The sequence below is a fragment of the Cyprinus carpio genome, chromosome A10, assembly GCF_018340385.1.
Source record: "Cyprinus carpio isolate SPL01 chromosome A10, ASM1834038v1, whole genome shotgun sequence".
Taxonomy (NCBI): Eukaryota; Metazoa; Chordata; class Actinopteri; order Cypriniformes; family Cyprinidae; genus Cyprinus; species Cyprinus carpio.
The window spans coordinates 6,949,719-6,977,055 of record NC_056581.1 but is presented as its reverse complement, the minus strand read 5'-3'; the positions used below and the strand labels follow the sequence as shown (position 1 = coordinate 6,977,055).

The window sequence follows — 27,337 nt, the reverse complement described above, 5'->3', positions numbered from 1 at the left end:
CTTTTTTTTTTTAAGGGCTAAATTTGGTTTTCTAATATCACTTCACCTTCTTCTAAAGAGAGTGACAGACTGAAGGGCACTTGGTTCCAGTTAAGCTGCCTTATCGATCAGACTTGAAGTAGAAATCTATTTAATGGCTTAAAACATGATCATACATTGAAATACCAACATAAAATTTGTGAAACATTGCCAAAAGCAGTTTTAGAGAATAAAAAAAAGAGGATGACAATTTCAGCCAAAGGTGATAAATGGTAATGTTAATGGTGCAGATCTGAGGGAGCTCAAGTCTTCAACCCCATTGCATTACCAGTGCAAGGCTAAAACTCACCCTAGCAGGCATACAAATTGATCGAGTAATTTTGCCTGTAGAAGGAATTCACCTTCAAGCAAACCTCCAGCAACCAACTAAAAAAAAACCTAATTTATCTTCTAATTCTTACTCACTCCACATACTATGGTTGTGGCGAGATTTAAGAAGGTTGCTTCTGCAGTCATGTTAAAGAACAGGGTGGTGAACTCATCTGGAAATGATTAATTAAACTCGCAAAGCACCGGTGGAATGCATAGATAAAAGCTCTTTTGTACAATCAGAAACTGAATGAGTTTAACGAGGAGCCTTACGCCGATTAAACCTTTCTCCTCCGCTGAGTTAATTATCCAATCAAATGAAGACGCTGTCTACCACTTTCTTATACTCTTTTTCACCTTTTTTAGCATGCATGAAAATTACTGAGCACCTGGTTACCACTAATTTAATAGACTTAATCACTATCTGTGTTTCTACTTAATTTCAAAGCAATTTCAAGTGAAATGGAGTAGATTCAGTAGCATCGGGTGAATTTTGGGCATGGCATAAAATTATCCATAGCCCTTGAGCAGTGTTTCCCAGCCCTGCTCCCGGAGTTCACCCAACACTGCAGATTTGGTATGCCTCCCTAATCAAACACACCTGCTTTAAAGGGATAGTTCACCCAAAAATGAAAATTTAATGTTTATCTGCTTACCCCCAGGTCATCCAAGATGTAGGTGACTTTGTTTCTTCAGTAGAACACAACCAAGATTTTTATCTTAAACCGTTGCAGTCTGTCAGTCATATAATGTAAGTGGATGGGAATCACGGCTAAAACATACAATAAAACCAAAACAAAACCAAATTAAACCCTGCAGCTCGTGACGATACATTGATGTGTAAAGACACAAAACGATCGGTCTGTGCAAGAAACTATCCTTAACTGGGTGAACTATCCTTTAACTCAGCTGCTCGGTAGAAGAAACACAAATAGCTGAAATGGACTGGAAAACTGTCTCCGAGCAACACATTAGTGATTTCTTCAAGAATCAGTGTGTTTTAATGAATTGGTTGATTGAATGATTCAGTAACTAACTTGTTTTGTTATTTAAATTAATAAGTGTGTTTGAGCCAGTCTCTAGTAATGGGAGAAATTAAGCTCTAAATCAATTGAAACAGTTATTTTGTAAAATTATTCACTGTTTCAAAGCATTCAGAATATTTTAAACAGCATGTTAATGATAATGATAATGATAACTCCATGATAGTGTAAAATGTAATTTACAAACAATTAAATACCATTCAGTGTGAGGTTCTGTAAAAACTGTGTTTTATTAATGTTTGCTTTGTGTGTTATTGAGCAGGGCAGGGCATAGAAGCAACTGAGTGTCATTCTCATTTTTTTACATGCTTAAGTATTAATTCAATAAATGAATAAAAATTGACCCTACATTATCAAACACTACTGAGGATTGCTGAAATCACGTGAATTGGTAAGTTTGATACAAGCGGAATGAGAGGGGCAAGTTTTTAATTATAAATAATTTTTTTTTTTTTTTTTTTTTTTTTTTTTTTGCAGTTATTGATTTGTTTTACTCAAATAAATTTTTTGGGATGCTAGCATAGGTCCAATATTTTCATATTTCAAAATTCATATTCCTATCATATTTCAAAACGGAGTGTATAATAGCCTAATTATTTCAATCAACCATTACAATAAACAAACTATAAAAATAAGTAAATAAATAATGATTTTTCTTTTCAAAAAGCCTATCAAAAATATCAAAATGCACAGTCTAGCCTACTGAGTAACATTTATTCTAAATAATTATAAAACTATAACATTATAAAGTGAACATTTCAGATAGGTAGCCTAATGTGTGAATCTATTTATCTTAACCTGACGGTAAATTTACCTAATGACCAAAAAGAGTTATTCAGACTGTCAGACAAAATCCTAATTTTTGTTCATATCCGATTGGAATCCGATCAAAGTGACACAAGCTGTTCCACCGCTCTCTCTCTCGCTCTCTCTCTCTCTCTCTCTCTCTCTCTTCACATCCTCTGTCACTAAAAATCGAGCGGCATATTCTTCTGTTTTTACATCTGACAGTAAATGAGAGCGCACTTGAACAAGCCATCAAAACAGACAACCTGAACGTTAGGCTATATGCAGGTAAGATGCTGTACCTGAGATGAAGGCACAGAAAAGAATTAATCTATGTTAGTGATCTATTTGGTCTCAAACTGATAAAATGTTGTTGTTTTGAGTAGCCTAATATAAATAGAAATAACGTGTTCTGGTAAACCGTTTTGAAATGCAAAGAACCTGACTCTACTATCTATTCAAGTGTTTAGAAACTTTAACCCAGTCCGTGCTTTCGGGAATGGTTACAGAATTCGTGTGTTACACTTTCTGTATTGTGCATTTTTAACCCATCCTCTTCTTTAATGGCAGTTTATTTTTCTACACGCAGTTAAATGTAAATATTTTATCGGTTAGCCTACATCACTGATAAATAGAAATAGAATTTGATGAAGACTGATTCCTAATTAACTTTCTATTTGAGTCGTTTTTACCTGCTCTCTAACATTGTCTTCAATCACACTTTCTAAGAATTTCTAAAGGCTGATTACTCATACTAAGCAGTAGAGTCTTTGTGTCTGTCTCTCTGTGTGTGTGTGTGTGTGTGTGTGTGTGTGTGTGTGTGTGTGTGTGTGTGTGTGAGAGAGAGAGAGAGAGAGAGAGAGAGAGAGAGAGAGATATTTAAAGTGTATAAATTGTCTTAAGAGGAGCCCTTAGCCATTTTCATCTACAAAGTTTGTTGGATAGTGACTTTAATAACCAGTAATCTGATTATTATATAACACTGTGCCTTCTTTAGGCTACTTCAGAACAGCTTGTGTAAGGAATTTGATATCATGCCCTTTATGTCCTTTGGCTAACGTAATATAAGAGGATTTGGTGGAAAACGGGAAAAGGGACAGAAATATTTCAATATCTATACCAAATTACTAATGGTATTTGGTGTCTGAAAGAAGATTTTCGGCATTGTGAACCCCAGACCTTTAAGAGGTCATGAACTGAGAAATCAAAATTCTCTTGATCTTTTCACAAATGAGGTCTTTGTACTATACAAACATTCTGCAAGTTTCAGAGCTCAAAACTTTCTCATTAGTCTAAAAATAGTTTATACTGAATCTGGCAAAACTACAGGCTGTGCAATGTGCCACTTTATTACATAATAGTGTGGCTAAACCCCGCATCTGCAGAAGTTCAACACCTTCTTCTACATCGCTGCCGGTTTAGCCCCGCTCACCAATTTGTGCATAGAGTAAACAACAGGTTAAAGACAGTTCCGAAGACAACAAAATGCTGTGCAGTGCCAAGTTTTGGAAAAACACAGTCTTTGCATTGCCTTCTTTCTGATCCCAACGTTAGGAAAGAGTGGATGAACTTTAATTTTAATGAAGATCAAGACCGAACCTTTGTTCACTTCATTTTATCACAGATTTGTTTACAAACAAGGTACAATTTGACACAGGATTTTCAAAAAGATTGTAACTAAAAGACAATGCAGTGTTGACTATATTTGATCAGACAGTAATGAAAATGATTATGTTCTTTTATGTTAAAATCTTAATAACATTATAAGTGGACCTCAGAGAACAGTACAAAATAATATAAAAGGCACATAATTACCATTTTAACCATGGAGAGGTTCACTTCCTCCTCAAGAGGGAGATCCCAGAAGATCCAAGAACACCTGGAGAGCCACCAGCAGACAACCAGATGCTGTCTGTCACAGCAGCTGAAGTAAAAAGGACTCTGTAAGGCCGCTGACCCAGATGGCATCTCTGGCTGTATGCTGAAAGGATGCTCAACCCAGCTGAATGATGTTCTTACAGACATCTTTAACATCTTACTATCACAATCTGTGGTCCCAATATGGTTCATTATCCCTGAGCCAAAGAAATCATCAATAACCTGCTTTAATGACTGTCCCTCTGTGTCACTCACACTCATCGTCATGAAATGCTTTTAGTGGCTGGTAATGACTCATACCAAAACCATCAACCCACCCACACTGGACTCCTTACAGTTTGCTTACAGACACAACCGTTCCACTGTGGATGCCACATCATGTCACCCTGGCCCTCTCACACTTGCAGCACAAAAACACTTGGCAAAATGGAGTTCATTGACTTCATCTCAGCATTCAGCAACATTAAACCACCGCACTCTGCAACTGGATCCTGGACTTCTTGACTGACAGAACTCAGGCAGTAGGGTTCTGCGAGAATACATTGCACTCTTTCACTCTAAACATCGGTGCCCCTCAAGGCTGTGTTCTCAGTCACATACTGTTTACGCTACTCACTCATGACTGTGTTGACCAACATCAGAACAACCACATCATCAAGTTTGCTGGTGACACAACAGTCAGCAAGACTAAAGAGAATATTGTTGACTACAGGAGTCCCTGCAACTCATTTCTCTCTGCACATCAACTGTGAACTTGGCTGGGAACCATTGATCTAGAATAATTTCAGATAGCATTTTTCTGAAGTCTGCTCATCTTATGTTGCTCTATAATCTGCCTGGATAGCGCTGCTCTAGAATAATTTCAGATAGCACTGCTCTGAAGTCTGCTCAGCTAGTGTCGCTCTACAATCCGCTCGGATAGTGCTGCTCTAGAATAATTTCGGGGAGCGCTACTGTGAAGTCTGCTCAGCTAATGTCACTCTATAATCTTCCCAGATAGTGCTTCTCTGAAGTCTGCTCATCTGGTGTCACTCTACATTTAGCTCAGTGCTGCTCTAGAATAATTTCAGGCAGCGCTGCTGTGATTTCTGCTTAGCTAGTGTTGCTCTAAATTCTGCCTGGATAGCGCTGCTCTAGAATAATTTCAGATAGCACTGCTCTGAAGTCTGCTCAGCTAGTGTCGCTCTACAATCCGCTCGGATAGTGCTGCTCTAGAATAATTTCGGGGAGCGCTACTGTGAAGTCTGCTCAACTAGTGTCACTCTATAATCTTCCCAGATAGTGCTTTTCTGAAGTCTACTCATCTGGCGTCACTCTACATTTAGCTCAGTGCTGCTCTAGAATCATTTCAGCGCTGTTCTGAAGTCTGTTCAGTTAGTTTTTCACTATAACCTGTTGGAAAGTGCTGCTCTAGAATAATTTCAGTGATGTTCTGAAGTCTACTCGGCTAGTGTTGCTCTATAATCTGTTCATATAGTGAACCTCTAAAATAGACTCAGAGCTGTTAAACAGTTACTCAACTTGTGTTGGTTCTCAAGCCTGCTCAACTAGTACTGCACTTGTTTCTACTCGGGTGCAATTCATTTTTCTGTAAAGCACTCTGACCACTATGAATGAAATGTGCTATAAATAAACTTGTCTTGCCTTGTTGTGGTTAGGTGCTCTATGATTTCCTGTGTAGTCACATTGTTGTGCACTCGCTCAATTCAACAGCAGTTGATGCATTGAAAGTTCACTCTGGTAGAGGTCAAGACAAAGGGATTGAGCTGATTAAAGGTTGTAAAGTTGTAAAAGCAACAATAAATCTGCAACCTTTATAGGCAAAAATCACCATCACTCTTACCTAAATCACTTGTATGTCATGCTGCTCCGTCTTCTCTTGTACCAGTGCAGTGCCACTAACGCAGCAAACCCTAGTGTTCCTGTGGGGATATCAGGGACTGTTTATGTTGAAGGTGCCATATGTGGTTGTTTGGGACAGGTTGAGCAGTCACAGTGGTCAAGCCAGAGATTAATTGGAGCCTGCTATGTTGACATTGCTTACCGTACACGATACATTCGACTGACTCACTAGTCCTGTCAATAATGCAGCAGGTGCCAAGGTCTGTAGGTGACAACATGACAGTCCAGCACAAATACACACATGCCCACATGATATTGGGCATTGTTATCAACCAAATCCCAGTAAAACACACAAATACAGTCAGGAAAGGAACAGTCTTGCCCTCTGCAATTAATTTTCTGGTGTGATTATATAACACTCCCCACTGCCTGTCAGGGCAGATGTGTAGTGAAGTAAATTTGCTTGTAGGTATTTACAACTCTGAAATACTTAAATTCTGTGTATTTTTGGAGAATTAAAAATGTTCTTTGTACTTTTTTCGGTGAGTAATACAAATTCTCTTTCATGGCAATATTTAACACATGCAGGCCCTCAAAAACGATGCTGGCCCCTGATGTTTTATTGATGCTGTTTTTAGGGAGGTTGAATTATTTAGCAATGCTCTAAATGTTCAGAGCAAAGCTTACTGTCTTTTCTTATTCAAATAAGAACAAGAAAAAAAGTAAGGGCCCCTACAGGATTCCTCACGCCATACAAGATGAACAACACTTTCCACATGCAAGCAAATTCTCACAGATATGTTCATTTCCATGAGGACAAGCTCATTTTTGAAGGCGTGTTGAATATTTTTCTTCAAAGCTGCAATTCCTTAGACACTTTCCTCACTCTTACTTTTATATTTTTACTCATTTTAACTCTACATCTCTCTGAGCGCATCTCTCTCACCTTACTCATCTTTGATGTGTTTGTCATTTCTGTGTTGCTGATAGTAGAACCGTCTGTGGGTGGCTGGGGAGCATTGTAACATGTCATGTTGCAACGCCATCAGTTTAACCAATTGAAAATTAACTGCAGGGATAAAATCCCCATCATCCTGACATGAAAATGGAAGTTGTAGGAATCTGTCTAAAATAAAAAGGATTTAGTTGACACTGCTTTGAGGTAAGAAAGAAAAATGTTACATCGGGTTCATAATTTGGTTTACGATCATTTTAATGAATGTTAAATGATAGAACTGGGTTTTATCTGAATCAGCTTCTCCTGTTTAATTTGATATATAACATCCACAAAATATTTCTATCTACATGTTTTAATTAACTAAAAATAAAACGTCTTAGCAGACAGTGAGGGTTGTAAAACAGGACATTCAAAGAAATGGTATTATGTGTGAACTACTTGACTTGTTTTTCAGATCTGTGCTTTTTTTAATGTGTTTTCTCATTGTCTTTGTCCTCCAGGCAGACGGACAGAAGGGCATCGCTGGAGGTCTGCTGCTTGATGCCAGCAGGCGGGACGGGGACCCCAGCGGGCAGAAGGAGAACGACGGGAAGTGGCAGAAGCCACACATCTCCCGCAAGTCCCTCATGAAATGCTGTCTGGTCAAATGGATCATCGCCAGTGTGGCGCCCCAGGGCTCAAGTATGATTCCTAAAAAAAACAGAAAATGTTTTGAACGCTGTCTGCTAGCCATGATCCAGATGGAAGAGTGGAGGGGACAAATTAGAGAGGAGAGGTTTAAAATAGCATTCATAAAATTGGATACAGGCCTTTTAGAAATGTACTGTATATAGTATGTACTTGCTTCTGCCATCATTTTTTAAAGTGAAAAGACTTTATGGTCCCATTTATTTGTGCTTGGCTCATATGTATAGCATCATTCAAATCAAGACATGACTTGAAGGTAGCATATGTTCCACTCCGGGTTTTTCAATTCATGCTCCCTACTCAGTGATGAACAAAAAGCTGCTCCAAGCAATCCTGAACTGAGAGAAAACACAGGCTTTAAAAAACACTCCTTGCTCCATTCAAAACCACACAATTCCACACTAGCTTCTGATTGTGCTGTTAACACAAGCAAGCGATACAAACCGTGAAATGCTCTCCAGCTGTTATATCCTATATCAGCACTTGGGGACCAGTCGAATTAGACTAAATATACAGTATACTGTTTATTAATTTGATCGGTCAAGCAGCATTCCTTGAGTGCTTATATTTTAGTCCAACACTGTTTTCCACTGTATTTTTCAACAATTTGTTGTTGTTGATGTTGCAGAAATACAGTCATTAGTCATGTATTTTTTATTATTATTCATTCATTGATTCATTTAAAAATGTGGATTCATTCAGGAATGAAACAAGTGATTGTCTCACTGAATCATTCAGAAAGTATGTTTAAACCAAAAACAATCAATTCGGCTATGATTGTCATCAACAAAATGTTATAAAACTTGCACACATTATTATGCTATATTTTCTTTTCTTTTCTGGGAAAAAAAAAAATCATTAGATTAGTCACAAGTAATTTATTTTTATATTTAATTAATAGATTTAACAAAGCAAAAACTGTTTCTATTTTAACATATTTAAAAAAGTAATTTAATAATGTGAAGCAAAGCTGAATTTTCAGCATCCAGTGTCACATGATCCTTCAGAAATCATTCTTTATTCAAAACATTGTTTATTATTATCAGTTTAAAAACATGTTTAATATTTTTGTGGAAACCATGATACAATTTTTATGATTCTTTGATGAATAGAAAGTTTTGAAAATCAACATTTATTCGAAATAAGAGTTCTATTATAACATTATAAATGTCTTTATTGTCACTTTTGATTAATTTAATGCATACTTGCTCAATAAAACTCTATATACGTACCACGTACTGTGTATAGGGCTGCTGCTGCTGCTTAAGGTGCAACACTGTACAGCAACACTGCCTGACTAGACACTCAACCTGATGCCATATTTTCCTGTTCTTACAGCATCGCTCTCTCCCTCCTCATCGATCTTTGCTTTCATCTGTTTTCACTGATCCTCCCCCTTTTGCCCCTCTCTTAATAATATTCTGATGTTGTAGTTAAATATATCTCTGTAATAACTGAAAGATGTTTTAGTGTGTGTTATATGCAGAGCTTGTGCTGCTTTAATATGTAACCTGTGTCAGACCGCTCAGGGACCATGTGAGGGGACAACGTGTGTCTGAGCTGCAAAATCCAGTGTAAATAATTGACAGAGCACCTCTGTGTGTGCAGACAGTGAGTAATGTAGCGTGCATGTGTACCTACATCTGCAGGGCTGAGACCCCAGTTCACTTCATCCCTCCATCCCATCAGCATTTCTTGTAGCCTGTAGTGTCATCTAGTTTTCTTTTTCTATATTCAGACAAGCCTTTGGCTCTTGCTTGGGCTCTTTATCAAAAAATCCTCAGATTGATTTTCTTGATGTCATTTCTACAGTCTGTTTATTTGCATCTACAATAAGAAATTTTGTAATTATTTTATTACTTTATCATTTTTTAGAGGCTCCCTGGACCAGTTACCAAAATAACATACTGCTGAATCAGGTCCAAAAATATGACTCTGCTTTACTTTTTCAAACAAACCATCTGGGACTTCAGACAGCCTCAAAAAGTTTGAACTTTAAGAAGGTTGTTAAAATCAGGTTGTTTTTCAATTACTTTCTCATTGCTTAAGCCTTTAAAGAAGAGCATGAAGTGTTTTTTTTTTTTTTTTTTTGTGAGGCCAGCATTTAGGAAGGCACAGGAGCAGTGAGGAGCACTACTTCTCATTTGATATAATCCACTAAAACTAAATAAGCACAAAAAATTCCCATTTAAATGCTATGACATGCATAATTAGAAATGAACTTAATTTAATTAGCAGTTGAACTTTTGGGTTACACTAATATTACATCATTTGAAATATTCATTCTGATTGGTTAGTTTTTACTAATGAGGGAAGTCTTGTCCTTGCGCTCTCAGACAAAAATGTGCAAAAATGTAACCTACAACAGCAGTACAACAGGGGTATAACACGTACAATTTTTGCACATTATTCTCTGAGAGTGTATACCTATAATGTACTATATACCACTTAGAAGAACGCTACCTGATTTTATAGAAATAATAATAGTGTGTTTTTGAAGAATGGATAAACATGAAACTGTGGCTCAGAAAAGAAAGAGATGCCAGAGGTGGCAAAAATCCTGAATAGATCAGAGCAAAAAACCAGGACAGAATCCCAAGTGGACAAAGTCCAGCTGAGCTGCACTGACTTCAGTTGTTTCCCTCTGTACTTTGTAGTGTGAGCCCAACAGATGGCAGTATGCCTTTGAAGATGGCAAATATGGAGAGCCTGAATACAATTACCTTAGGCTATGAGTGTAGTGAAATGCTATATAAACTAGTATAACACACTATGTAACTAGTAAAAATTCTACTTCTTTACATGATCATGTCAGTAGTTGAACAAAGTTAGTAAAGTTAGTGTCATACCCTATTGTCACATGTATGTTCTCTTTATTGTTTGATTTTTGTCTTCAGTGCCTTGCTTGACATAGTTCTCAGTGTGTGCGTGTGATTACTGTATTCAGTTCACCTGTTGTCTGTTAACCTATTAGTCTTCATTTGGTTTAGTTTTTTTATAGTCCCATGTTTCCTGAGTTCAGTGTCCTGTCTAATGTTGTGTTTTGGAAACCTGTTTCTCTGTATTTCTTGTATAAGTTGGATTAAATGTAAAGACTGTTTTCTTTGTTATTTCGTCTTGGTGAGCTCTGATTAGCGACATTCCGTGACAGAAGACAGGACCCAAACTGTGTTTTATTTAATGGCATTTTCATTTGTTTGTGTATTTGGACCTTCCTGCCGTCCAGTTATTGTGCTTGGAGCAGAGGGTCGACTCCCTGGAAATCCACACCAGGGATTTCATCGAACTGGCGAACCTGCCGCACTACCCAGCCTCTGCTCGCTCTGTGTGTTTTACATCTCAAGCCTCAGTGAACCGTCCTGAGCAAAGCTGCCAGGGAGTGGTCCTCAACATGATTTCGCTGCATGTGTGGAATAGGTGCTGGTAAACAACAACTCGGCATTCACCATCAGGCTCTCTGTGCCTCCAAGCTCCCCTCCACCTAACCCTGCGCCCAGTCAGCCTACACCCTAGCCAGACGGAGTTAAAGCCTGATTCCACCACAGACACGGAGCCTGAGCCTGCTGCAGAGAGGGAGCCAGTGATCCATGCTGAACCATGTCCCGCTCCGAAGCCAGAGCCCAATAAACTGTCTGACCAGGTGCATGAGTTTGCAAAAGTGCCTGTCTCCAAGAGAGTACTCATGGTGTTTGAGGGCATGGATGGAAGCCCAGCCCATACTCCTGCCACTGTGTGTGAGTTTAACGTGGACCCTGGGAATTTATTGGACTATAATGAGGAGGTTAATTCCCTTTTTCTTCTGCCCCCGCTGGTCCCGCCGGCCAGAACCCTCTAGTGCCCCCTCTGGTCCTACCCAGCCCTGAATCTCCTACGTCTCCTGTGTCTTGGTTCCTCCTAACTCCTGCTCTCCAGGGTTCCCACCCAGCCTCCCTCTCCTGCTTCCTCTCCAAAAAAAAGCCAGTTCCTCGGCTCTACCTCCGCTGGTCAGGCCTCAGCTCGCCCTCAGTCAGTGCCAGCCGAGCATTTTGACTCGCCTTGGGCCTTCCAGTCTTCTGCTTCCAGTCTCCTGATCTCTCCATATTTTCATAGATATCTCAGATTTCTATTATTTAGAGTCTTCTATGAAATCCCTCAGCAGTGAGACTTCTGTAGTGCAACATTCCATGATGCAATACACTGACACTTCTTATGGAATGTAGGAAATGTGATTTATTAATGCAATATTACTTGACAACCGCAGAGAAATGCTGAAAGTATTATCAGATAAAGGTAGAATTCATTAATTAATCTCAGTGTTCCTGTTGAGATGTTTTTCCTTATTAACAACTATCTGTTTCTGTATTGCTTTGGTTTCATGCAAGTCATATTAATATGTAATACTTCTCACATTTACATATCGCATAATTCCGTACATACTTTTCAGGGTGCGTAAATAATTACAGGCAAACTAAGAACCCAAGACATCTATAAATAATGCCTCATGTTTGATGTAAAAACTATAATGCTGTTTCAGCAACAAGGCCATTAAATTAAGAGCTGCGCTGAGTTTTAATCACTTATATAGAGACACTCCCCTGAGACAATACTCACCCTCATGTATAGGCTACTATAAAGTCTATAATGCATTGCTTATGAAAAAAACATGCACAGCAATTTCCAAATTACATAAAAAGAATCCTTCATAGTTGCACATCATATTACATTCTACCATTTAAACTTTTGGGGTGTCAGTAAGATTTCTTTTATTTTTTTTATTTTGAAATGCTATTATATCTTTTTTATGCTCAAACAGCAACATTACAGACTAACTATTTTTGGTCAAATTAAAGGTTTGAACAGATTTAGTGAATTTTAGCCTGCTTTTAGTGCCACAAAATATATAGTTTTCCAGCTTTCTTATGTCAGTCCTTGTACTTGTCTTGCATATATGTCAAAGAATTCTTGTTTATTTTTTACTTTAATGCAGACAGAGATTTAAGAGGAAGTTCAGAGTGTTTTGAAGTTAGTTTCTGGCGCACCCCAAGGCCCATGTATTGATTTTCCCCTGACTCTCTGATGCCTGTGCTCGGTTTAAACTCATGCATTAATAAGTGCAAACCCATCAGCAGTCATCTTTCCCCTCCTGCACTCAGGCTGAATGATGGGAAAAGTTTTTCATGTTATTAGTGATTAGTATATCTTCCTTTAAAATTCTGGTGCATTATTCTCATATTAATAGAAACAAGGGCTTGCAGTTGATTACAATGAATTACATGAAATGCTGATTAATTTGTTTCAAATTTGCTGAAAAATATCATTCAAAAACATAACTTTGAAACATGAGTAAAACACTGAATTCAACTTTGAATAGACAAAATATTGGCTTTATAGGTCGAAACTGTTTTTTTTTTTCATATAATTTCATTAAATATATATAGCTGATTTGCAGTGCATTTCACAGTCAAGTTTCTCTGTCTATCTGAGGTAGCATCTCAAGGCATGAATGTCACTTTTTTAATCTGCATCATCTTTACAACATTCAAAGTTCACTCTGCTCCTTAATTTGAACAAGCATGAAGCTTTTGGTTTCATAGACAACTGATGAGGAAAGAGAGGCAAAGTCAAGATTTTCACATAAAAACAAACATAAAATAGTCATAATGTCCTTCCGCTAATGCATAAAAACTTAAGAGCATGTGATCAAGCAGACTTAGGCAGTCATGATTCTCTATGGATGTTTTAATAGTTATTGTACAGTAGATGCTGAAGATAGACATTATTAGGCAAGTTTAATTTTAGATGGTCTTGTTGGTCCACCAATATTTTCATGAATGTAACATACAAAGTGGCTTATCAAATGATTGAAATATACTTTTTTATTGTTTGTTTGTTTGTCATATTTCAATGTTATTTACTTACTTGCCATATTTGTAATTTTATTAATTTATTTATTTATTGATGTAATTTTTTATTGTATTTATCTAATCATTTTTTTATTTTAAATAACTTGTTTTTTATAATTGTTTCTTTTTAAGTTGTTTTTTTTTTTTACTATATTTCTTTCTATAAATTATGTATTTTTTATGTTTTATATATTTTTATTTACTTTATATATCACTCTGTAGATGTCTCCACTTTAGACAAACCATTACAACTTCATAATAAGTTTCATTTAACTGTTAACAGATATTATTAGATGGTGCTTTGGAATACTTGATTCTGAATCTTGATTCTGTGGTCAGATATTCTTGTGTAATGACAACTAAATGCTCGGTTTCTCACTTAATTGCTTCAGGCAACCAATTTTCCTATATCTCTACTGGCATCATGTATCTTCACTGCGTGGTCTCTTTTCTTCTCACATAATAAAATAAGTTGAACTGAAATCAATATTTCATACTTCATATCACATTTCATTTATTTATTTGGCAAGTAGCTGTGTAATAAGTGGGATAATGTACAGACAGCCTGTCATTATCACAAAAGAAACCCCTTTTAAAGCCCTTTTACAGAGATCCAAGACCCCTCTTGTATATCCAGGTATATTAATAAAGTCTGTAACTTTGTATCATGCAAATAAATGAATGATGCACCAGTTCAACTGCATCTAAACATACATTATGGCTGGCTCATCATTGTGCGTTATTGCTAGAGAGATGGGAGGGAAGAGGGAGTGTCTGTATCTTGAGATCAGACTCTTTCAGTACTCTATAAGGAATATATAGACTGAGGAAGACCATGACATGCTAGTCCTTTGAGACCAAATCCGCAGGACGATTCTGTATGCTTGATGTTGTTATAGAGAAACGTGGATGAAGAAGTGAAGGAATTTGTAACTTTATTTTAATTTTTACTTTATTTTAAATGATCCATAGTGTACTGTACAGTTTACATTTGTGGTTTGTTTATAACTTAATGCATCAGGAATTCAGAATTGTTCCGGGAATGAACTCTGGAGACAATAAGAACTTATTGCTGCAGAAACATTGATCAAACAAGATGAGTTGCTTTTCTTAAAATCGTTCACCTAGCATGACCTCTTGACCTTTTTTCAAATTTTCTTGAAGGAATCGCATAGTTGATCACAGTTAGCTCTAAGTGCAATGGCTATTCAGGGCATGGAGCTGTTTGCAGTTGCTGTAGTGATTCTTCTGTTTATAATGGTGCTCAAACAGTTCGGCAACACGGAGGCACTGTCGCTGGATGGTAAGAACCACCGTATGGTTTTGATGTTGGCCCTAGTTTACTGTAAAAAGTGTAAATTATTCTAATATGCTGATTTGCTGCTCAAAAAAAAAAAAATCTTAAACTTCTATATATTTTAAGGATTCTTTCATGAATAGAAAGTTTAAAGAACAGCATTTATTTGAAATGGAAATCCTTTATGATTTGAATTGAATGTGTCTATTTGCACTATATGCACACTGTACACTAGTCAGGTAACTTAACAAATGTGCTGCATGTGGAAACGAATCTAAATTAACTGAAAAATCCAAAAAGAACAAGGTGGTAACAACTGCACATAATCTAAGAAGAATACAGCAGCTATATTCAGAATATGAGGCAATACATTCATTTAATGTCATTTTGCAGTTGTAGTACAGTCCAGCTAATGTTGTTTTTGCATTGTTTCCACTTTATTTCTCTCTTATCTCTATATTCTCTAAATCTCTTCCCTTCCCTGCTTATGTTCTCGTATGCCTCATAGATGGGGAGTAAGTGTCAGATAGGTCAGCGGTTCTCAGCTGGTGGGTTGCAGGTTATTACTAAGGTTGTGGGGGGAAATGATGCTAAAATCAAACAAACAAACACATTTCAGCAAATTCAGTTTCAGTTAATTGCATTGGTATAAATTCTTATTAAAATACTCAATATGTAAATGTCCCAATATATTACATGCATGTCCTACTTTAGCAAGTGTAGGTATTTTTTACGAGGGTGACATATTTCAGTGTTTCATTTTAAGGGCATTTTTGTATGTTAACCAATTTTGGTGCTTGGCGCTTGGTGTTGGGTCGCCACTTGACGTCCAGTTAAAATTCTGGGCCCTGAAGCAAAACCAGTTGAGAATCACTGATATCAATCCGTCCTGGTCTCCCGTCCCCACCCCCAACAGCTCCTCTTCTGTGGTTTATTCAGTGTCTATTCACGGCCCTCCTCTCCTCTCTCTTCCTCATCCTCATCCTCATGCTCTCTCTCTGACAGACAGGACTGACAGTGATCTGGAGTTGTCCATGGTGCGGCATCAGCCAGAGGGCCTGGAGCATCTCCAGGCTCAAACCAAGTTCACTAGGAAGGAGCTGCAGTCGCTCTACAGAGGCTTCAAAAATGTAAGACCCTTTAAGAAGCACAAGTTTGTCACAAGTGAAATTTTCCTTCTTATGTTAGGTTAGGTTGTTAGGGTAATATTATGTTTCTTAATAGGAGTGTCCCAATGGATTGGTGGATGAGGAGACATTTAAATCAATCTATTCCCAGTTCTTCCCTCAAGGAGGTAAAGTGATTATCACATTTCCAACTCTAATTTGGTGGATCTTGATTAGTTTAGATATAATCTTGGTTCAAGTACATTATGTTAGTGGGACGTGCCAGGCATCTACAGGAGAACAGAGTTAATTAATCACTTCTTTTTTCTAGATGCAACCACATACGCACACTTCCTTTTCAATACTTTTGACATGGACCGAAATGGTTCTATACGTTTTGAGGTAAGGAACATTATTAAAAATTGCAAGCCATTTTTAAAAAATTGTCATTTGAAAGACTGCAGCTCCATGTTATATTACTGTATTCAACTCAAATGTTTATATACATTTAAATCAGAAGATTAACAATAATATCAGTCTACTAGATTTATATCAGAGGAACAAAAAGGAGGTTAATTATTACTATTATTTTTACACTTCCATCATTGGTTTGAATATCAACAGAGCATGCGTTAGTCCAACAGACAATCACAACTGACAATATTAAATTTAGTTTTGTTCTTTAATCAATTGTAAAATGTGTGTTTTGGCAGGACTTTGTGATCGGCCTGTCTGTTCTGCTTCGAGGTTCTGTGACAGAGAAACTGAGGTGGGCCTTTAACCTGTATGACATTAATAAAGATGGCTGCATCACCAGAGAGGTACAAAACACCAGTGTTAACATTGTTACATTAGTACAAATATGCATTTGGCATTGTTACCGCAATTAACATTCACTTTCTACAGGAAATGCTGGCTATCATGAAGTCTATCTTTGACATGATGGGCAGGTACACCTATCCTTGTGTAAAAGATGATGCTGCATTTGAACACGTGGAGAAATTCTTCCAGGTAACAAACTTTTAACAATCCCATAGAAATTATGTCAGCCAGCCATGATCATCTCTGAACTCTGAAAACATGTTTGTTTCAGAAAATGGACCGAAACAGAGATGGTGTTGTAACCATTGATGAGTTCATAGAGACCTGTCAGAAGGTAGGTCAGATTTAAAGAAGTCATTTTATAAGAAATAAAACATTTCTTAATGTTTTGACATGGAAGAGTTCTTTTTTTGCTAATGTGAAAATACCGCAACTCAAAACTTCCTCTCTAGTCCAAAAAAGGACGTTTATCAAAAACTAAGCCACAAAAACAACAAATTCGGAAATACTTTTGAAATAGTTAACACAGGGCCAGCAACGATCCAAATTTTATTTTATTAGAGGATGGAAAATGGGCATGAAATACTAAATTTTACAGAAATAAACAACCTGATTAAATACACAATGTGAAATGGTCATGAAATGATAAATTCTGAGTTGTTTTGGCACAAACATTTTGACTAACAATATATATAAAGTGAAACCTTAGAAATGCTTTTGTTTTGAAGTCATGTCTGGAAGTATCTGTGGTTGTTCACCATGCATAGACAGAAGCATCAGAGTTAATGTTAGAGAAATGTCAACACTGGACTGATTTATGTTGATACGGAGGCTTTCACTGTCAGTGTGTGACAGCCAGACATTGTCTAAACTCTCTCTAACATGAAGCTGTCAGCTACAATCTGCGACTGACGCTCTTTCTTCCTCTGCTGTTTTATTAGGACGAGAATATTATGAGCTCCATGCAGCTGTTTGAGAATGTCATCTAAAGCGCAGCATGAAGTGCAGAATGATCCTCTGGCTCTTTTTCCACATCGACTCTCAGCATTGTTCCATTAGTCCTCAAGCGCTCCACAGGGACTCTCTAGAAACACTTGTGTTTTGTACCTAGGCCTTGCACATCATCTGTAGCATGTGAATGAATATTTTGATTGATTGCATTGAATGCTTTAACAACAAGATGTGGGCCATCTGAGTGTATCTCAATTTAACCTTAAGCACTCAAGACAGGTTGTAAATGCTCATTTGTATATATGTAGATAAATCTGCGCTCTTAAAACTGGTTGATTTCTGCCTAAATAAATGAACTTTTTGCCTGCTTTTGCCTTTTTTTTTCTTCAAAGAAATAAAGGCATCTGTGAATGACTCCACTCTGTGATACAGTATATTCTATGTTAAATAAATATTAAGTAATTAATTATACATTTTAACAAAGAGAGACAAAACATTATCAGAGATTTGCATTAGTCAAGTACTAATCCAGACAATTATTTAATTGTATAAATGTTATTTTTACATGTATTTATTTATTTAATTATTCGGTTGATTGGTTGGTTTTAATTTGGAAGTAATTTAATTTTGGGCTTAAATTCATACATTTATTTATATTCAATGGTGTGGCACAGTAATTAAATATACATTTTAACAAAGAGAGAGAAATGACTTAGCGTTAATCCAGCACCAATCTGCACTATTTATTTATTTTTAATTATTTATTAATAATAATATTAACCCTTATTATTTATTAATTTGAAAGGAATAGCTTAAATTACTCAATTTATTTCCCATGACATAAACAAAGAAATACAAAAAAAAAAAAAACGCAATTAAATGTGCATTTTAACAAAGAGTGGCCTAAACATCAGAGGTTTGCATTAGATAGTTTGATATTATTCATCTTACAAAATTAAATGTGGCCTAAATGTCCAGACTGTTAATTGCTGTATAAAGAGTATGATGGTGAGCGAGACATCATGAATCAATTTGTAATTATATTAGCTTCCACAAGGTGGTAATCCTGTGCTCAAACCTGCTTGTTATCAGAGGAACAGATGAAAGTTTATCAATTCAACATCAGACATCAATTCATTGTTCCTTCTCTATCTTTATCCTCTTTATTTAGCTCCACTCTGGTTTATGAGTCGAAACTGATGCCATTCAAATCAAAATCTATAAAGCTTAATCTTTTTCTGGGTCACCTGGTTCCTTAAACACTGAGAAACAATTCAATTCACTACATTAGACAGAATGAAAGCATTGTATTTTTAGAAAGAAATACACTTGGTTGAGATTTCATAGAAAAAAAGTAGAAATGATGCCTTCTGACACATCCAACACTCACAATAGTTGGATTTAAAGACTAAAATACAAAGATGTTTACAAAGATGCATATTTCTGTTCATTTCATTTATTTGGTAAGCATATGTTTCTTTTAAGTGAAGAACATTGTGTTCACTAGTCTTGCATTCATGGGACGGCGTGTTAACATCTGCCCCGATGGACAATCCACAGGCCTGTTTATGTGCTCGTCCAAGTGTGCTTCCTGTCTGGCTCAGCAAACCATCTGAAGATTGGCTGTCTGTGCTAGTAATTATCTTGGCGTGCATGTTGAATTGTGGTTGGGGGCACTGTGTACATATCTGTGGCGTATGGGAGGAAGTCTGAAAATAGCTGTGACTTCCTGACTGAAGGTTTGCAACGAGGAAGAGTCTTACAGGGAGGGCCAGAGACTCCTTTAGCTTGTCAACGACACACTTTCATCTGCGACACTGCTGTTTTTATGCTGACCAGCTGACTTCCAAGACTTCCACGTTTGTTGACTGGTACAGTCACATCATCTGATGTGTGTGGCAGAGTCTGAGTTGATTTCACTGACTTTGCTGGATTCCCCCACGTGCTGCTTGTACTGTAAGTCACCTGCTTTGTCATCTTGACCTTTATAAGTACATTACTAAATATCGAATCAGATAAACTGACTTACAATGGATGAAATGTTGGTTTAAAAACTGAATTCAGCTCTCTATACTCTTTCAAAGGTTTCAAAAGGGTTTTGTGTGTGTGTGCGTGTGTTTGCAATGTTGCCATAGCATTTTTGGTTTCTCAAAGAACCTTTCAGTGAACAGTTCTTAAAAGTGTGAAGAACATTTTAAAAATCTAAAGAACCTTTTATGTAATGGAAATGTTCCATGGATGTAAAGGGATAGTTCACCCAAATTTCTGTCATTATTTACTCACCTTCATGTCATTCCAAACCTGTATGTAGAACATTATATATAGAATATATACAGAACATATTTTGAAGAATGTTAACCAAACAATGTGTAGACGTGGAAGTCAATAGTAACCATAACAGTTTGGTTACCAACATTCTTAAGAATATATTCTCAGTTTTGGAATTGTGACAAAATTTTTATTTTGGGGTGAATTATCACTGTAAATGTTTTTCATTGAACCATATGCCAAAGAAGAACCTATATTTTTAAGTGTTAGTGCAAATTCTGTGACGTTATTGCTTGGTTGTGATGTACTAGTCATTTCTTGTTCATTACTTTTGCATTAAAAGCAGTAAAAGGATTAAATATGTCACAGAAAATTGTGGTAAATATATAAAATATTAGACCTAAAAGTGTGTTTATGGTCTTTAATAATGTGGTGTAGGACAGTTCAGCTCATCTTTTATCCAGCTTGTGTGTGTGTGTTTCTGTGTGTGAGAATCTTGCCTGGAGTCCTTTTGCGATTATGAGGCGAAAAGTCATGAGATTCTCCTTTACTTTTTTCTCTGAGGAGATGTTTTCGAACATCCTTTTTCAGTTCATCCCTTCACTCTTTACAGGCCTTCCTAGTGTTTTCCTACTAACTCGACATGGACAGTGAGGATTCAGACAAGGTCCAGATTGGCGAAAATAAATTTGTAAGCAAGTAAGTGCATTTTGCTGTGTTACTACAAGGTTTCTAGCTCTCACCGTTCTCCTAAACATGACTTCCTTTCCTTTTTCCTTTTTCCTTTTTGGTTGCAGGAGCATTCTCCTCTCACACCTTAACACATACAACCTTTATTACAAAGGAGGAGCCCTCCAGTTGAGACACAGAGAGGTTAGTTGGTTAGCTGGTAAATTACAGTCAGTTATACTGATGCAATGTAACTGATGACATAAGTGTTATGTGATTTTCACAGGAGGAGGGAGAGATGATCATAGAGGGTTTACTCAATGTTTTTTGGGGCGTACGGCGGCCAATCAGACTGCAGATGGAGGACGAGAAGGAGGCAGGCAGGCCACGCCCCTCACTAACATCTCTGAGTGCCGAAACGGACATCAACACATTCAAGTCAGATACTACGTCACACTAACCCACAATGTAGAAGCTGTCACATACAAAACAGCCCTGCACACATTTTTAATGTAAAGAAGGATTAGATATGTTTTTTTCAAACAATTTTTATTTTGCTACTTTGATTTATTTCATATATATTATATATATATATATATATATATATATATATATATATATATATATATATATATATATATATATATATATATATATATAATTTATTTATTTTTTTTTAGGGTGCTTTTGGGTTAATGTTTTGGGTTATATATAAGTTTACCTTGGCAATATCTGTGAATTAACTTTAAAAACAATCAAAAATGGAACTAGAATAAAAATGCACATTTATGTTTATAGTTAAGAAAGCAGAACCACAATTATATAGCCTACTTAACCAATATGTGTTGAACTAAATAGAAATGTAAAATTACGTACAACTTTTTACACTACTTTAAAAGTTTAGGGGCAGTGAGAATTTTAAAAGTTTTTGAAAGAAGTCTCTTATGTTCACAAAGGCTGCACTTATTTGATCAAAAACAGTGAAAATAATATTGTGAAAATAAATGTAGCCTAAATGTAATTTATTACTTTGATTTGCTGATAAAGAAATACTATCAATATTGAAAACAGTTGTGCTGCTTGTTATATTTCCACAATAAAGGAAAATTTAAGCAACTTTACAGATAATCAATAATTCATGAAACAAATGAGCTTTCTGTTTACAGTGAGGTCACTACAGCAGACCAATCAAAAGTCTTCAGCGAAGAGAAGGAAGAGGCAGGTAAATACATTCTTGAATTCTTGAATTCACATGTATTCACTGTCTACGCATCATATCGGAACGACTGTGTCTGTCTCGTTGGGTTTGTTACAGCTCACCTGGCAGGTGAGGAGCAGCAGGATTCGACACTCTCCGATCGTATCGCCAGGGCAAAGAGTGATGTCGGGGGAAGGAGAATTAGCGGACGACGACTCGGAATCAGGAGAGTCAGGAGAAACCGATGCTCCTTCAACGGCCACTTTTATAACCACAAGGCAGGTGTCGTGTTTCGTGAGTTGTATGCACGTTATTAAACCCTCACACTTTTGCTCACACTTGTTTCTGTCAAACAGACGGCAGTTTTTACCCCAGCGTTCGGCTCTGTGACAAATGTCCGCGTCAACAGCTGTATGACGACAGCACAGGTCATGCGAGTGCTGCTGAACAAGTTCAAGATTGAGAACAGTCCGGATGAATTCAGCCTCTATATCGTCCACACGAGTGGAGGTACGTCCGAACTGAGATGAAATGCACCATATTGCAGCTTCTCTGCCCCTGAGTTCATATTTATGTCTCTGCTTTCAGAGAGACATCGGCTGAAGCCTAAAGACCATCCTTTGGCGCTCAGAGTTTTGCGAGGCCCTTGTGAACAGGTCAGCAAAATGTTCCTAATGGAGACGGACCAGGTGGAAGAGGTCACCTATGATGTAAGAGACCAAATATCACATTGTCTGTCTGTCTGTCTATCTATCTAGCCTACCTACCTACCTTCCAAACTGCTTGTCTTATTTAGGGCCAAATCTCTCAAAATTAAATAATTAAATAAATATTTAGATATTTAAATAAATCGGTAAATACATAATTCAATTGTTAATAAAACATAGCATTCGTTAAATAAAGTATTAAATCTCCAAACAAATTAGTACATGTCCGTTTTATTTAATTTTAGCATCATTTCACAATTGATGCTTACTTTTCCTCATAATTCTTTCTCTGAACAGCAGTATTTATTTATTTGTTTGTTTTTTGGAAAAATCAAGAATGCATTCAATTCAAAGATAAAACTAATGCTAAAATGACATACGATGGATATTTGTTACATTTATTATTAGTTTGGTGATATAATAAATAATGAATTCATTTTGTTATTTTTATGTTTTACTTAAATGTTTAATTTTTCAATAAATTATTTATAGAAATATTTATTAAATTATGTAATTTTGAGTAATTTTGCCTCATAGAGGATGCTAGAGCCATATTTATTAATTTATCTATTTATGTACAGTATGTATGTATTTTCCAAACTTAAAAAAAGTTATTCAGATAAATTATGTATATATATATATATATATATATATATATATATATATATATATATATATATATATATATATATATATATAAAGAATAAATTAAGATACTTATATTCAAATTTTTCACATTTTTATTACTTCCCATTTTTTACATTTGTTATGGAAGGTCATGCACATTGCATTGTGGGATGCAATATTCTACATAATGTGTCTGGTTGTATACTGCACATTTTGGCTTAAGTAGAAGGCCAGAAAAATTGTGTACTGAATTCTTACTATTTATTACAGAAATAGTAAGAGTAGTATGTTAAGGGACTGAATCCAGCCAAAGTGACAAGTACACAGTGCACGTTTGTATGTATATACTGTTGTAATACTTCGTTTTGTCCTCAAGTGGCACAATACATCAAGTTTGAGCTTCCTGTTTTACAAAGCTTCATTGCTAAGCTGCAAGAGGAAGAAGAAAGAGAGATGCAGAAACTGAAGAAGAGGTACAGACTGAGTCACACGTTATACATTTTAGAGGCATTTGAAATCATTATGTGCCCTCATTTCTTTTCTGTGCCCTTATTTCCTGTTATTTCAGGTACGCTGATATGCAACGAATCATCAAGAAATACATGCGGTCTTTAGCTGATTCAACTACGCGATGAAGCTGTTCAGGCATGTATCATGCATCTGAACACCATCTTTAAAGCACCAACAGCGACAAAATGGTGCTGTCTCAGGAAAAGGAACATATTTTTAGCTAAATTATTACTTTTATTTTCTTAACATATTATATAATATCATAATACAGCAATATCCAAAGGTACCATGACTTTCTCTAAATAAGCATCATTGGATAAACAGCAGAGTGTTACTTAGCCTTCTTTTTCACAAAGGAAAGCAAATGGGTAAAAAAAAAAAAAATGTAACATTGTTTGACTTTCACTCATGCACAATGACAGTAATAATAATCCGTAAGAATGTTAATTCAAAATTTGATATAATGTTTAGCCCATTTTCTGTGAATAGACAATGTGAAGAAAAAATATTTGAAAATCTAATGTATTTGTCTTATTATATTGCAGAATATTTGTAATAATGTTTATTGGTATTAAAAAGTATTTAATATTTTTTGTTTGTAATGTATTTTACAGAGTATGTATGTGCACATTTTTACCATTGATAATAAAAAACATTGAGACCATTACTGAATTTTATTTTTTTTCCATGAACTTGCATGCACATTTACCTCAGTAAAAGCTGTCATTACATTTCTTTGATCGCTGTAGTTGTTCTTAGTATAATACATTTAATGCTTATAATATTTTTTTTTTACATTTGAATGAGTCTGGATAAGCAGTAGAGCTAAAATAAAAAAATAACACTCCATTCAGCAAGGAGACATCTTACACTACACTAACCCATTGCTCCACAATGTTAGGCATGACATTTAAAAAAAAAAAAAAAAATAAAATCCAAGTGGAATAAAGACTTGTGATCTCTCCTAATGTATTTTATTAATTTCTTTATTATTCCTAAGCACTGATTTGTTACTATTACAAATGAGATGTGCAAACTTAATGGCCAGGGATAATAGACACAAGGGTAAAATAGAGTGTAGGGGCAGTGGGGCGTAAATCTTAATAGAAATTGCTTTAAAATGAGTAAAAGCCAGACTAGTATCAGGCCGTAATTTATCCTCCGCTGTGCCTTTGTTTTCAAGTGGGCGGGGCTGTTCAGCATCCCTGATCGGTCATTCGCTGCTGTTGAGTGAGTGTCAGATCCATAAGGTGGTTGTTTACAACATAGAGCAGCTCCTCACAGTGAGGTTGAGCAGTTCAAGCAGTCAATAGAAGCCAGTGATCAGCACTATCAGCAGGTAAGATGCTTCTGTTTCTAGCAACAGATGGGGCTTTAGTGAGATTTGCAAAAATATGGAAGAGAACAAATATTTTTAGAACTAAATACTGAGATTAAGCATTTAATATCACAAATCTAATGTTATAGTAAATGATATCCTAAAGATTTTAATTGGTTTATTTAATTGTAATTTATTTAATTCATTTTATTCTTTTTTAAAATATTAGATGTTGGAAATAAACATTATGGTATCAAAATAAATGTCTTTATAATTCAATAAATTTATGATAATGAATATATATATATATATATATATATATATATATATATATATATATATATATATATATATATAAATAAATGTCTTTATAATTCAATAAATTTATGATAATGAAATGCAGATCACAGCACTCGTTCTAGGTGAGTCTGACAACTGATACATCATTCAGGACGTTTGCTTGTTGTCAGTGGTCAGCACTCGTCTTTAGATGTGCAATGGAGTGTATAATTAGATTTAGATGACTTGTGCCGTCCGCCGCACTGTAATTGTCTGTATAGTTATGTTGAATAAAATAACAATAATAAATAAGCAAAAACAAATGTTTCATTTTGATAAAAAAAATAAAAATAAATAAATAAAATAAAACTTTAAATAAATATATAATAAAATAGATAAAGATAGATTAATAAAAATAGATCAATAAAGTATTTAATTCATTTTGAGTAAGAGCCATGTTTGTTATTTGAAAAGCAGGCTTATACACTAATGTGCAAATCTAGCGTGTCCTATTTTATTGCAGATCATTTGTAATAATGTTTATTGGTATTAGAAATATTGTCATTCATTTGTAAAGTATTTTTATATTGTAATTTTTTATTGTAAAGTTAAAATTTTTTATTAAAGAATTAGTGTAATATGTTTAAGTGTTTGATTTTAGTTATTTAAATTTTATTTATGTGTTTGTTTTAGTTATAAGTACTCTTAACTTATATATTGATGTAATATTATTATTATAGGAAATTAAAATTTGCAATAGACCATTTTTGTAAAATTTCTATTATTTTCTAGACTGTAAAATAATGATTTTTAATGTTGTAAATAATTATTACTGGAGTATGTTTTACAAGAAAAGGCTGTTTCAATCTTTCTACTTCAAAATTTTACATTTAATTCAATGTGTTTCTTTCCTTCTAATTAGTTGTAAAATCTGCTTACAATTCTGAGTGAAAATTGTTTCTACGCCAATTTTTTTGTTTGTTTTTTTTGAAGGGACCCCCAGTCATGATGGGTAATCAGAAGGTCTTGATCATTTGGGTGTGGATGTTACTGTGGGTGTCGTTGTATCCTTGGGCCCACTGCAAGCGTGGAAGAGGTTTTGGTGGCAGGAGCAAGGGAGTGGGTGTGCCATTCAAAGCGCCTCCATCCCAGAGCAAAGGCAGGCAGGGCGTGAAGCTGGCAGGTGCTGCAGCCGCGGGGGCTCTCGGTGGAGCGGCCATCGGCTATGGGCTGGGCTCTCTGGGCAGACCGAGATATGGCTACGGCCACGATGGCTCCTCAGAGGAGAACAGGCGCTATTACCCAGATGGACAAGGATACTACAACCGCTCGGACGGGAGGTATTACAGGAACGCAGGCAGCTCAGAACACATGACCAACGTCCTCGTAATACTTGGAACAGTCGCACACATCTTTATGTGGGGATGAGTTACAGGGTTTGAGGCATTTCTTGTCACAGAGAGACAAGATGCAGAAAGAGTTCATTTTAAACAGAGGATGCAATCATTTCAATTGATAAAGTGTTTGATATACTTGGAGAAATATGAAATTTGAGAAAGTTATGACATTAGACCACACACACACTACAAAAGTAAAACTTAAAAGTAATTAAATTCAGCTTTGGCATCAGGAATAAATTAAATGTTTAAATATACATGTAATACAATGTAATATTATTTTAAAATATCTATAAAAAAAATGTAATCACTTTGGATTTTAATTTAGGATTTTATTTATTTTGGACAAACAGTCAAATGTCATTTCATACAACTGAAACAGCTTTAATTTAAGGGCTAATATTTGCATTCTCTGAAAATATTTGATGCAAACTCTGTAACCTGAAATGTCATGGGATGGACATAATAAAAAATAACAGAAGTGCTTTTGCTGTTCCTTTCATTCGGGTGATATCATTTAATACTATTCTGTTGATTTTCAGGGTTTGATGTATATTTTGGCAGGCATTTTAAACCATGTCACTGTTTTCAAAGTGTAAATGAATAAATATTTGACTCTGCTTATACTGTCCATTTTGTTTGCTAAACCTCCAATTGCTTTCTCCTAATCATGACGTTCGGTTCTGAATGTGCTTGTCTCCTAGCAACGTGCCACATGTACCATGTGAAGGCCTCAGTGTTCTCTGTGATGTTACCATAGTAAT

At 35.8% G+C, this 27,337-nt stretch overlaps 3 protein-coding genes across 5 annotated transcripts; all 3 read left to right on the top strand.

Annotated features, from left to right (window-relative positions):
- The first annotated feature begins 2,409 nt into the window (after nucleotides 1–2,409).
- Nucleotides 2,410–17,968, top strand: LOC109076596 (calsenilin-like). 3 transcript variants are annotated; one of them, XM_019092277.2, is made up of 9 exons: nucleotides 2,410–2,465; nucleotides 7,356–7,536; nucleotides 15,727–15,851; nucleotides 15,946–16,015; nucleotides 16,159–16,229; nucleotides 16,541–16,648; nucleotides 16,734–16,838; nucleotides 16,921–16,983; nucleotides 17,591–17,968. In XM_019092277.2, exons 1-9 carry the CDS (start codon nucleotides 2,460–2,462, stop codon nucleotides 17,636–17,638), a joined length of 777 nt encoding a protein of 258 aa, XP_018947822.1. In that variant the 5' UTR covers nucleotides 2,410–2,459; the 3' UTR covers nucleotides 17,639–17,968. The 3 variants fall into 3 exon arrangements, with proteins under 3 accessions (XP_018947822.1, XP_042620845.1, XP_018947823.1); XM_042764911.1 differs by lacking the exon at nucleotides 2,410–2,465 and adding an exon at nucleotides 5,316–7,059; XM_019092278.2 differs by lacking the exons at nucleotides 2,410–2,465; nucleotides 7,356–7,536 and adding an exon at nucleotides 13,559–14,727.
- A 527-nt stretch (nucleotides 17,969–18,495) lies between these two features.
- LOC109076595 (ras association domain-containing protein 2-like) lies at nucleotides 18,496–24,243 on the top strand. Its single transcript, XM_042764910.1, has 10 exons — nucleotides 18,496–19,556; nucleotides 20,482–20,567; nucleotides 20,666–20,741; nucleotides 20,824–20,975; nucleotides 21,704–21,759; nucleotides 21,853–22,013; nucleotides 22,092–22,245; nucleotides 22,324–22,445; nucleotides 23,445–23,542; nucleotides 23,638–24,243. The coding sequence occupies exons 2-10, from the start codon at nucleotides 20,512–20,514 to the stop codon at nucleotides 23,702–23,704; spliced, it is 942 nt and encodes a 313-aa protein (XP_042620844.1). The 5' UTR covers nucleotides 18,496–19,556; nucleotides 20,482–20,511; the 3' UTR covers nucleotides 23,705–24,243.
- Nucleotides 24,244–24,867: 624 nt separating this feature from the next.
- Nucleotides 24,868–27,193, top strand: LOC109076590 (shadow of prion protein 2). Its single transcript, XM_042764914.1, has 2 exons — nucleotides 24,868–24,918; nucleotides 26,170–27,193. Exon 2 carries the CDS (start codon nucleotides 26,182–26,184, stop codon nucleotides 26,602–26,604), a length of 423 nt encoding a protein of 140 aa, XP_042620848.1. The 5' UTR covers nucleotides 24,868–24,918; nucleotides 26,170–26,181; the 3' UTR covers nucleotides 26,605–27,193.
- The last annotated feature ends 144 nt before the right edge of the window (nucleotides 27,194–27,337 follow it).

Coding starts and splice junctions, on each gene's coding strand:
- LOC109076590 (XM_042764914.1), top strand. CDS start 26,182: ATGATGGGTAATCAGAAGGTCTTGATCATTTGGGTGTGGATGTTACTG.
- LOC109076595 (XM_042764910.1), top strand. CDS start 20,512: ATGGACAGTGAGGATTCAGACAAGGTCCAGATTGGCGAAAATAAATTT. Junction 20,568..20,665: donor GAAAATAAATTTGTAAGCAA/GTAAGTGCATTT, acceptor TTTTGGTTGCAG/GAGCATTCTCCTCTCACACC. Junction 20,976..21,703: donor ACGGACATCAACACATTCAA/GTCAGATACTAC, acceptor TTCTGTTTACAG/TGAGGTCACTACAGCAGACC.
- LOC109076596 (XM_019092277.2), top strand. Junction 16,230..16,540: donor ATGGTTCTATACGTTTTGAG/GTAAGGAACATT, acceptor GTGTTTTGGCAG/GACTTTGTGATCGGCCTGTC. Junction 16,839..16,920: donor ACGTGGAGAAATTCTTCCAG/GTAACAAACTTT, acceptor TGTTTGTTTCAG/AAAATGGACCGAAACAGAGA.